Raw genomic sequence first — 13,096 nt, forward strand, 5'->3', positions numbered from 1 at the left:
ATAATACAAAGACCATGACCTTTATGAAACATAAAGCAACCTTTAATTTCAAGTTTTGTTATGCGTAGAAATGGGGTCATATTTCTGGGTCTGAAAGAGACCCTTTAGCTCATCTAAATGTAATCTTTAATTCTACAGTCAAAGAAGTAGATCTAGACCTTCCATAAATCAACCAGATTTGGAGAGCAAGTCAATAACAGGATTGTATAAGGACATCTACATTTCTAGCAAAAAACACAATCTCAGCTTTGGGGTAAAAAACATATGATCATGCTAATACCTACAATAAAAGAATTTGATGAAATTCAAACCCATTCATGACAAAAACACTAAAAACAAAACAAAACACCCAACTAGAAGTTGAAAGTGTGATGCTTATTTTTTTTGTGTCAACATGGCTCAGACATGGTGACCAGATACTTGGTCACACATTATTCTGAATGTTTCTGTGAGGGTGCTTCTTAGATAAGATTAATTGACATTTAGAATATAAGTATTTAGAGGCCACACTGAGCCGGCTTTAGGCACTCCGCACGCCGGGTCTCCTCCTCTTCCTGTGGTGGTTAGCTATGGCGGCCGTGAAGACCCTGAACCCTAAGGCTGAGGTAGCCAGAGCCCAGGAGGCACTGGCGGTCAACATCAGTGTGGCCCGGGGACTGCAGGACATGCTGAGGACCAACTTGGGGCCTAAAGACACCATGAAGATGCTTGTTTCTGGTGCTGGAGACATCAAGCTTACTAAAGATGGCAATGTGCTGCTTCATGAAATGCAAATTCAACACCCAACAGCCTCCTTAATAGCCAAAGTAGCAACAGCCCAGGATGACATAACTGGTGATGGTACCACTTCCAATGTCCTAATCATTAGAGAACTACTGAAACAGGCGGATCTCTACATTTCTGAAGGTCTTCATCCCAGAATAATAACAGAAGGATTTGAAGCTGCAAAGGAAAAGGCACTTCAGTTTTTGGAACAAGTCAAAGTAAGCAAAGAAATGGACAGAGAAACACTTATAGATGTGGCCAGAACATCTCTATGTACTAAAGTGCATGCTGAACTTGCTGATGTCTTAACAGAGGCTGTGGTGGATTCCATTTTGGCTATCAAAAAACAAGATGAACCTATTGACCTCTTCATGGTTGAGATTATGGAGATGAAACATAAATCTGAAACTGATACAAGCTTAATCAGAGGTCTTGTTTTAGACCATGGGGCGCGGCATCCTGATATGAAAAAAAGAGTAGAAGATGCATACATCCTCACATGCAATGTGTCATTAGAATATGAAAAAACAAGTGAATTCTGGCTTTTTTTTACAAGAGTGCAGAAGAGAGAGAAGCTTGTAAAAGCTGAAAGAAAATTCATTGATGATAGAGTTAAAAAAATAATAGAACTGAAAAAGAAAGTCTGTGGTGATTCAGATAAAGGATTCGTGGTTATTAATCAAAAGGGAATTGACCCCTTTTCCTTAGATGCTCTTGCAAAAGAAGGCATAGTAGCTCTGCGAGGGCTAAAAGGAGAAATATGGAAAGGCTGACTCTTACTTGTGGTGGAGTAGCTCTAAATTCTTTTGATGACCTAAATCCTGATTGTTTGGGACATGCAGGACTTGTCTATGAATATACATTGGGAGAAGAGAAATTCACCTTTATTGAGAAATGTAACAACCCTCACTCTGTCACATTATTGGTCAAAGGACCAAATAAGCACACACTCACTCAAATCAAGATGCAATAAGAGATGGCTTGAGGGCTGTTAAAAATGCTATTGATGATGGTTGTGTAGTTCCAGGTGCTGGTGCAGTGGAAGTGGCAATGGCAGAAGCCTTGATTAAATATAAGCCCAATGTAAAGGGCAGGGCCCAGCTTGGAGTGCAAGCATTTGCTGATGCATTGCTCATTGTTCCCAAGGTTCTTGCTCAGAATTCTGGTTTTGACCTTCAAGAAACACTAGTTAAAGTTCAAGCAGAACATTCAGAATCAGGTCAACTTGTAGGTGTGGACTTGAACACAGGTGAGCCAATGGTAGCTGATGAAGTAGGCATACGGGATAACTATTGTGTAAAGAAACAGCTTCTTCACTCCTGCACTGTGATTGCCACCAACATTCTCCTGGTTGATGAGATCATGCAAGCTGGAATGTCTTCTCTAAAAGGTTGAATTGAAGCTTCCCTTGTGTCATCTGTATCATGAAGACTACAGAGTGATCCTAAGAATATAGCCATGGAATTTTCGTCCAAGCTTCAAATGATTTTCAAAAGCATTTTCCTTTCCCATACAAAAAAGAGAACACTGACACTCAAATTTTGAAGTTCAGAAATTATAATTACAGTATTTTTTTAAAATTTCACTGCAGTGTACACCATTAAGCAGGCTGTTTTCACCCAATGAACAGGATGTTTTGCTTTAGCTTCCATGATCTAAAAGTACCATGTTAGACAAGTATGTTACCTACCTTGTTATTAAATGTTCCTCAAAAAGCAAAATAAAATAAAATAAAATAAAATAAAATAAAATAAAATAAAATAAAATAAAATAAAATATAAGTATTTAGGAGGTCAGAGGAGTCAAGGATGGAATGCAGACAGTGACCAAAAAAATCTAACAGTATTAAAAATGTGTAGAATTTTCTCACTGAAGAGGTTGGGAGAAAAGGTGCTGGTGTAAGCAAGTTTATACATGAGTGGAACCTGTAAGGCTAAAATTAAAAAGAACTGTGCATAAGCACTGTATTCTAGTTAGTAAAACTATTTTCCATGGGGTACAGTTGACAATTCTGAAACCACCATACACGTATACTACAGTTGAAAAATGACATACATTCAATGGTTGCTGGTGAGAGGTATTTTTTTTTCATTGTTAAAATCTCCGAACTGTCAGCACAGAGCCCATCACAGGGCTTGAACCCACAAACCGCGAGATCATGACCCAGGCTAAAGTTAGATGCTCACCCGACTGAGTCACCCAGGCACCCCAGTCTGTCCCTATCTTATGAGAACTTTTCTGTGGTATAATAAAGACTGATCATTGAATAATTAATGTTACAATTTATCAACATTAAGCTTGTGATTAATTCCCTTATTTGGGGACTAGAGCAGTAACCTATGTGTAGTTGACTGAAACTAAGAAAGATAAGTAGAAACCACAGAGGAACTGAACACTCAAAGAGAAGAGTTAAATTGAATAAAAGTATAAAATATGCAAAGATGCAATGCTAAGCATTTTAAGCATTACCTAGAGAATTCCAGGATACACAACCACAGAATATTCTTTCAGTAAGGGGACTAGTAACATGATATAGTTAAATAATAGAATACTTTAATTATCTAGAAATAATTTCAAACTGCCTATGGTAATATTGCCAGAAGTTCATAATAATACAGAAATAATTCCACTAAAAAAAAACAAAACATCAAATTTGCACGAGGAAAATCCAAGGTTGAAAAAATTACCTGGTTTTAGAGTTAATTTTTTTTCTAACACCTCCTGTAACTAATCTTTGCCAAATGAAGAAAGTATATATTTTATATATGCCTGCCATAAGTAGTTGAAAAGCAAAAGTACCTATAAAGTAACAAATATAGGAGTAGCCTTCCTTTTTAAAAATACATCATCAGGTATAGTCTCACTTTCTTCTCAACAACCACATTTTGAGTCATATTTTCTCCTACTCCCATTTTACAGATCAGTAAATGGACCCTGAGGAAAGTTAAGATTCACTAGATCTCATTTCACAAATATTTACTGTGAAACTACTATGTGCTATGCACTGTGCTAGGAGAGCTCTGTGTCCATTGCTAAATAATCTTGATAGAGTCCCCACCACTGTACAGCTTACAGACCATGGGGAGAATTCAAGATGAAGATGGCACAGAGGGTCAGTGGCTTGTCTGACAAGTAAAACTCAACTCTAGGCTTCCTCAGTTTTATCATTTTGTAGATCACCGTGACAGATTAGTACCTGCCAAATGATGGCAGCTTTATGTCTCATGTGGTCTCCAGGGGAGGAATCTGCTTCTAAAGACTTAAACATGTGGGGATTTACCCTTCTGAAGGGCGACTGGCAAACTGAGGACTGTTGCCCAGAAAATGCTATTTTATTTTTTAATCTTTAAAAAATAGATTTTAAACTTTATTTACTTTGAGAAAGAGTGGGGGAGGGGCAGAGAGAGAGAAAGAGAGAGGGAGAATCCCAGGCAGGCTCTATGCTCAGCGTGGACCCCAACACAGGGTTCAAACTCAAAAGCCATGAGATCATGACCTGAGCCAACATCAAGAGTCAGTCGCTTAACCCACTGAGCCACCCAAGTGCCCCCAGCAAATGCTATCTTATACTTTTATCTTTATCTTTCTTTCCTCCACCCATGGCATCCAGGCAGTGAGGGCAACGGTTTAGGTTTATTATTTACAGACAACTAACTTAGCCAGTCTTTACAAAAAAACAGACAGGTGAATGTGGTTACTGCAATCATTCCCTTAAATCCTAAAATGAGAATGAATAAAAGCATTTACAAGAACACATTTTTTATAATGGTGTTTTGAAGCTCATTTTTCTTTTCTTCATTTTAAAGCATATATTGAAGTTATAGCAACTCATTTGATCTTTAAAATAAACATTTCGGGATAAAAGATTTTCTCTTGATAAAAAGTTGACCTTTGGAACAAATGTCTACATTTATAAAAGAAAGTAAGCTATTGACAGACTGCATGTATTTTAAGCACTCATTTAGCCTATCCATTATTCCAAATAACTGGTTTGATTTATTTCATTAATATTTGGCTGGTCAATTCGATCAAAATGGTTGAACTACTTCTGAGGTGCAAAGCCAGAAATGGTGTCATTGACTTATTCATGTTCACGAGTGTATGGTAAACAACTGAAAATGGGCTTCATGAACCTTTCACAAACCAGAGAATTAAGTGTCCACACGGGAGAAGTGGTTTGAAAATCAAAGCACAGCCAAGCAAAAAAATGTGTTTTGATTTTTAAGTGCAAAGTCCAAATTTGTTTTTAGTTTGCCTCTGAACCTCTTTCAGAGTTTTCCTCCTAAAACTCTTCCTTCCCCTGTGGGATCAAACAGAACAGTGTTTTGACATCTTAAGTCATTTCCATAACAACAGATTACAGAAACAAGACAAGCAGTCAAACAAGTAAAATGGTTTGAATTTGGAAACTGTTGTGGATCTCTATAATGAATGACATGGAATTGTATCCTTCCTGTGGAGAGAAAAACTGTGGATCTTTTTTGCTGTTTTGATAATCTGTTGAAGGAAAACCACTAAGACTTTTAAATGTAATCTTATCATGCTTTTCAAAATGTTGTTTCTTATATTTTGATACATTTTATTTTTTTTCACCTTTTCCTTCTTCCTTCCATTCCATTCCCTTGCGTTTCCTGCTAAATTTGTCAGGTGGGATGTGAATGTTAAATTATCAGGATTGATGTGTCAATATCGCCAAGAGGAAAAGGAGCCAATACATCATCCTAGCAGTCATCGCCCCCATTAAAAAAAAATCTTCTATTGAAAACAGCTGTTTTATTATGCAAAAACTTTACTAAGATAACTGGCTATTTGCATTCTATTTTGCTTTGTTTTCTGGGGTTTTTTGGTTGATTGTTTTTAAGTTTTTATTTAAATCCAGTGAGTCAACATACAGTGTAATATTAGTTTCAGTTGTACAATATAGTGACTCAGCTCTCCATACAACAGCCTTTATTCATCACAAGTGCACTCCTTAATCCCAATCACCTATTTAACCCCCCCACCCCCCACTCACCTCCCTTCTGGTAACCGTCCCTTTGTTCTCTGTAGCATTTTTAAGATAAATTCAACGTAACCAAAGCATTAGGGAAAGTAAACGTTTGATTGAATTTATTGAAGAACCTTCAGTTTATTCACAATGGCTGTCACTGCTTGAGTGGGTAAGCAGCATTCAACACCTAATCTGAAATTTACACACTGATTATACTGACTACAAGGAGGATATTTCACCTTAATTACTTCACTGATAAAATAGAAATAATAATATCCTCTTCCAAAGATTACAGTGATATGCTTTTAAATCAAAAACTTAAGAATCCTGATTTGTAGCATTTATCATTTTCCATGGTGAGAGTATTATACCAAGTTCCCATTGTAACATTAATGAATAGGGACTTGGGAGGAGATGAACAGAATCAGATCTTAAGAGTCAGTATGAATCAGTTCCAACTCAAAAGGTTCTTAGAACTAATGAAATAAGACATTAAATCATAAACACCTCACACATTAATAAGTACTTAATAAATGGTTCTTATTGTTAACATAATAATTGGCTACATGTATAAAGGTAAGTAGTATATCTAGGCATCCCTGATCCAAAAAACAGAATGGAAGGTCTTGATAATAACTCAAGTTCTATACCATGCCTACCTATGAAATATTATGGGCTAGGTAATTTAGTCAACCCTAAGCCCAAAGTCGTATGTATTTCTCCTTTGAACACAGTGAAGGAGTTAAGTTGGATGGGTTTCAGATTCTCTCAGCTGATGTCCAAAGTAATGGTCCAGGACTATCAAAACCTACTGAGTTGAATAATTGCAAGTGGGGGAGCCAGAGCCATCAGAAAATTGAGGATATGATTCAATGGTTGATAGTGTACTTACTTATATCACTGTTAGCATGGCAGGCAATTCTTGCATGTAGAATCGGCATAATGTCAAAAAATATTGGCTAATCCAGGTTTATATACAGGTTATCATAAACCAGAGTTTTATTTTGGGAACAAATTAATATCCAAACAACTGTATATAGCTACAGTGTTTTTCCTCTCCATAGTATACTTGATAAATCATTTATCATGCCAGTGAAGATAAAGTAAAATTTACGTGCCCCATGAGTGTTGTTTTCTGTAGTAAATAATGCTGATTGAACTATGCATCAAAAAAAAATCAAGGTTTATAACCTCTTGGAATACATGCAACTTTCTCTGAATGAAAAATGGAAGGTTATAAATCATAGATAACCACATTGTGCAATAAAATATGTGAGACCTCCCTTACATTGGATGGAATTCTGTCCTATTTATTTGCTTGGTTGTATTTTGGCTACTGTAATCTTTATGGAGTAGCTGGTAAGGCCTTTCAGGAGGGACTCAGCTCCAGAAGTACATTAAGGATTTATTTTAGTCACCTCTAATTCTCTTCTACTTGGGGTGGAGGACTCATAAATATGGATCCCCCATATTTTGAATTGCTCAGTGATTTAAGCTGAGAAAAGGAAAAGCCAGCTCATATACCATTAAATTCCATAAAGTCTAATAAATCAGACTAAGGAAGCTAACATTAGGAAATAAGCTGATGATAGCACTCATTATTTTTGCTTTTGATTTCAATTGAGAAAAAATTGAATGCAAAAGCTAGTTTTGCTGAAAGTGTGTCCATGTTCCATAAACATACAGAATAAAGTATATATTCTAAGGAAAGAATATATTTTAATCCCTTTTTCTTAAGTTCATTTACTTTGAGAGAGAGAGAGAGAGAGAGAGAGAGAGAGAGAGAGAGAGAATCCCAAGCAGGCTCCACACTTGTCAATGTGGAGCCCCAGTGAGGGGCTCAAACTTATGAACAGCAAAACCATGACTTGAGCCGAAATCTAGAGTTGGATGCTTAGCCGACTGAGCCACCCAGTCTGTATTTTAATCTGTTAATCTTGCTTCTTGATTTTAATAGGCCAGACCAGAGTGGTTAGACAATTAGACACTCATTATGAGATATTTGCCAGATACTCAACATTGTACCAAAAAATCCTGAATCTCTACTTAGTGTATGCAGAGTAAGATGGTGGATAAGATATAATCCCAGATTTTATGGAGTACATAAGTGGATAAGGAAATAGGGGAGTACATCTAAAACAAAGCAGAATGGGCTAAATGGGTCTTAGGTAATAAGGAAGGCACTTGTTGTTTTGACCCCTGGGTGTAATATGTAAGTGATGAATCACTAATTCTATTCCTGAAACCAATATTATACTATATGTTAAATAACTAGAATTTAAATAAAAATTTGAAAAAAAAATAAAACAAGGCAGGGGCACCTGGGCACCTCAAACTCATTTGTTTGAGCATCCAACTTCAGCTCGGGTGGTCATCTCATGACTCCTGAGTTTGAGCCCCGCATTGGGCTCTCTGCTCTCAACACAGAGCTGGCTTTAGATCATTTGTCCCTCTCCCACTCTGCCCCTCCCCCTCTCATGGTCTCCCTGTCTCTCTCAAAAATGTAATAAACATTAAAATAATTTTTTTAATAAAATAAGGCAGAAGACAAGCTTTGCAAGAAAGCTTCTGCCAGTGCTGTATTCCTGTTAAATGTCTGGCATGTCAGTAGGCTTTTCAAAGAGTTGGCTATTGGTGATACATGAAAAAGGAGATCGAAATTTAACAAATGAAAGTAGAGCAGGAGATCAATAAAGTTGGAGGAAACTCCTAACCAGGAGACATGAAGAGAATTTTATTTTTTTTTGAGAGAGAGAAAGAGAAAGAAAGACAGAGCACATGCACACAAGCTAGGGAGGGGCACAGAAAGAGGAAGAGAGAATATTAAGCAGGCTCTAGGCCCAGTACAGAGCCAGATGCAGGGCTCAAACTCATGACCATGAGTTCATGACCTGAGCCAAAATCAAGAGTCTAGCACTTAAGTGACTGAACCATCCAGGTGCCCCAAGAATTTTTTTTAAGTTTTAAGTGGCAATTTTAATATTTTTTTCCTTTGGAACTCTCTTGTTTCAGCCCTTTTTATTTATGACTTAATTCTCTATGGCCGGGGAGTTGTCAAAACTGCACATGATACACAACACAGAATGATACCCGACACTAAATTAGTAGATGCAGAATCAGAAAAGATCTTTGCAGGTTACAATAATGCCCTCAATATTCAAAAATGAATATTCAACAGGACAACAGGAGGATCCTGCATTTTGATTCAAGAATTCTGTTCCAGGGGTATGAAAAGAGAGAGTGTGGTTCAGTGAGTCCTCTGGCTGCCTCTCATGGCTCAGATCCAGAGTTCTTTCACTGGCTTCTGTGTCCTCGCCTTCCTTGCAGTTGATTTCAGACCCATAGCTCCCTCTATCCACTTCGTTCCTTGGGGGTTCTAACCCTTTCATGGTGTACCTGGTTGCTTCCCCACTGCCTCTATTCTGAAAACAAGCACTCTGGCCTCTTGTGTTTTTGTAACGAAAGTACTTCATGAAGGGAGTTGACAAAGAATAAGAAATTGTCCAGTCTTTGAATTCCAAACTACATCAACCTAAAGGCTAGTTCAAGGTCTTGAATGCTGGGTTAATGAATCAATAAATAGAGAGTAGGAAACCAGTGGCATCTGGTATGAATGGTATGGCTGAAAACAAAACCTAACAGTTTCCTCCACTAGCCCTCTTGCGCTTTCAGAAGTTTTTTTTATGATCCTTACTCTCTAATAAGTGGGTCACGCGATTCAAATGCCATAAAGAATGTAAGCAGATTCATTGTTCACTTGAGTGAAACTCTGGCACACAGTGTCTGTGGGAAGTAATGAGAACCTCCTTCCCCAATTATCGTTATTCTCCCCATGTGAAAAAGCTTTCTTTCTCCTTGCCTGGAGCCTATACTTCGGGTAGAGTTTCCAACAGCGTCAAACAGCACGGCATAATTCCATTACTCCTGGAACTATTCTTACATATTTATCCCTGCTGATATTTGTGATCTGGAAAAGGTAGTTTGAATACAGATGAGGCTATATGATATGAATATAGGTTCTCTTTGTTTTCTATCATTTGATCAAATTAAATTCTAGTTAAAATAACAAAACTCTCTTATAAAGTATCACACTGAACCACAAGTTTGGTCTGGTTATAATGTAGGGTGGATCATGTTGCCCATAAATACATATAAACTGTTCATTTATCTTATGCCTTCCTTGGTGCCTGACCCGGGGAATATCAAGTGAGATAAGATATATAAGAATTTTGCAAAATGTAAAGTCTTTCACCAGCATTAAGCTCCGTTAAGCTTAAGGTTTTCCCAGATTTTGAGATTCGGTGGCAAGTCTCTTATTTGTGTTAGTAAGCATATTCCATGTGAAAATTCCAGATGAAGAGAAATGGAAAAATTTTTATCATCCATTATGCATATGATTTCAGTGTTTGCCCATATAAATAAAAGTCTATGACTTTTACAAAAAGGTTCACACAGAAACACCACCGTGGCTCAGTTGGGTAAGTGTGACTTCAGCTCAGGTCATGATCTCAGTTTGTGAGTTGAAGACGCATATTAGGCTCTCTGCTGTCAGCAAGGAACCCACTTGGGACTCTCTGTCTCCCCCTCTCTGTCTGTCCCTCCCTTGCTCACATTCCCCCTATCTCTCTCAAAAATAAATAAACATTTAAATAATAAATAAATAAATAAATGGCTCACACAACCTGATTAGGTACAGAACTGGATTCTGACTTGTCTTTTCACAAAATTATAGGGTCCTTTTATTCCGAAACTTTCACCTGATTGATAGTGCAAAAGACTTTTTCTTGCCTCATCTGAGTTCAGATTCTATTGTGCCAGTTACCAAAACACCATATCAATGAGGGTACCTAGAAAATGGCCATTAATTAAGACTTCAAATTTTCACACTTCATTACAAACACTGGGTACTGATTTAATCTTGCAATTGGAACGTACCCCTCCGTTTGTAGTTCATAGGATTTTGTTTTCCCTCTGAGTATTTTTAGAACTTTATAGAGCTTTATAATACTTCCAACTTCTAGGGTGCAGTATTCCTAAGAAAAAATGATATTACTGGGTGAAGTTAAATTGTCTACGTTTTAATATAATGTTACCAAGACACTAACCTCACAGTCAGAATCATGTAATCTTGTTATTTGTAATACTATTCAGAGGAAAATAGCATTGTTTGTTTTTATCAGATGTGCTTTTTAAAATAAAAATAGCCAAATTCCATTTTGGACTATACCTCAAGTGATTTTTTTTTTCCTAGTTTGAATTGACTACTTACACTATGCTCATGTACATCTTCCAAACTTTAAAAAAATATTTTTTTAACATATATTTTTTGAGAGACAGAGAAAGACAGAGTATGAGCAGGGGTGGGGGGTGGTTAGAGAGAGAGGAAGTCATAGAATCTGAAGCAGGCTCTGTGCTGTCAGCACAGAGCCCAACGCAGAGCTCAAGCCCAAAAACCATGGGATCATGACTTGAGCCGAAGTCAGATTCTTAACCAACTAAGCCACCCAAGCGTCCTACATCTTTCAAACTTTTATTCTTAAGCTATAAATGAATGATTTTAATTTTAAAAGTGAATAAACCAGCAGGAAAGAGGAACATTTTTCTTTAAATATTAAAATACAAAATCTATAACATCAGATAATCAAATTAGAATGACAAATCATCTTCCATAAAGATGTGGCAAAGATTTTTTAATTTGGTGGTGTTTCATAATAAAAATATATGTTGGGATGACTAGAAATATGTAAATAGGTAGAAATAAATGTTTATATATAATGTATAAATAAATTGAGAAGAACAGGATATGATAAAATCATTTCTTATGGAAAATTGTTCATATGTACAATATATATCAAAGCTTAAATAATACATAAAGTAAATATTAAAATAAAATGAATATACAACTGTTTCCCAGGAAAAGGTAATCACAAACAAATGGCTATTATAAACATTATGTTATTTTTGAGAAGTAAAGGCTAAAATCATATTTTAATATAAAAAATATACATACAAAAAAGAAAAAAATTACCTAGGAGTCCACAGTTTCCCCATTTTCCATTGATTTGTTTGTTTCTTACTTAGTGACAGTCCTTGATAAATTCTAAATACAGTTGGGAGTGTCTCCAACTCTGTGATTTGAATTTTCACTCTCTTAATGTAATGGTTTGTTTCCTGAATGAATCTAAATTTGATTACGTCCAGTTTATCAATGTTGTTTTGGATGAGTTTGTGGCCCCCTGTTTGAGAAATATTTCCCTACTCTAACCAACGTATTTATCTAGAATGAGGCTGTACACTAGTCACATGTAAGTACTGACCCCTTGAAATAAGGCTAGTTCAAACTGAGATATATACTAAGTGTAAAACACACACTGGATTTTGAGGACTTAGCACAAAATAAGTTAATATCTCAAAATAAATTAAAAATCTCAAATGATTTTTTATTAATCATTACATGTTAAAATAATATTTTTATTACTTTGGTTTAAATTAAATACATTGTTAAAACTAGATTTACCTGTTTCTTTTTATTATTTTTAAAAAATTTTTTAACATTTATTTTTGAGAGACAGAGCACGCTTGAGGGAGAAGCAGAGAGGGAGACAAAGAACCTGAAGCAGGCTCCAGGTTCTGAGCTGTCAGCACAGAGCCCGATGTGGGGCTCAAACCCATGAACCATGAGATCATGACCTGAGACAAAGTCAGAGGCTTGAGAAACTGAGCCACCCAGGCCCCCCTCTTTAAATGGTACTACTTATCACTTTAACTTACATATGTGGTACATTTGTGGCTCATGTTGCATTTCTATTGAACAGTGCTATTCTAGAAGATATTTCATTTTAGATTTTATATTTAGGTCTATTTACATTTAGAATTAATTTTTGAATGTGATATAAATTTCGAGATACATTTGTATTCATATACATCTCCAAATATACCAGCACCATTTATTGTAAAATCCATAGTTTCCTTTAGTGAATTGCAGTGTCACTTCCGATGTAAATTAAGCAATCACATTTGGGTATCCTTCTGGACTCTGTTCTGCTGGTCTTTTTGCTTGTCCATGCTCAATGAACACTGTTTTAATTATTGTAAATTTATACTGTATTTTAAAAGCTGGTAAATTAAGCCCTCCAGCTTTGTTCTTATTAAACACTGACTTGGCTATGACAAATCAATTACATTTCTATATAAATTATAGAAATGCATTGTTAATTTCTACAAGAAAATGCTGCCAGGATTTCAGTTGAAATTACATTGAAGCAATAGATCAAGTGTATCATGGCATTTCGATAATGTTGAATCTTAGGAATACATATAGTTTGTGTAATTTAATTTCAC

General features: G+C 36.2%; 1 protein-coding gene across 1 annotated transcript; it reads left to right on the forward strand.

Annotated features, from left to right (window-relative positions):
• The first annotated feature begins 554 nt into the window (after positions 1 to 554).
• LOC125148908 (T-complex protein 1 subunit zeta-like) lies at positions 555 to 2,467 on the forward strand. Its single transcript, XM_047827369.1, is given in 3 exon segments — positions 555 to 1,503; positions 1,506 to 1,724; positions 1,727 to 2,467. Coding segments are annotated over 3 exon segments (1,587 nt in total). The 5' UTR covers positions 555 to 569; the 3' UTR covers positions 2,161 to 2,467.
• The last annotated feature ends 10,629 nt before the right edge of the window (positions 2,468 to 13,096 follow it).

This window comes from Prionailurus viverrinus, chromosome A2 (assembly GCF_022837055.1).
Source record: "Prionailurus viverrinus isolate Anna chromosome A2, UM_Priviv_1.0, whole genome shotgun sequence".
NCBI classification, from domain to species: Eukaryota; Metazoa; Chordata; class Mammalia; order Carnivora; family Felidae; genus Prionailurus; species Prionailurus viverrinus.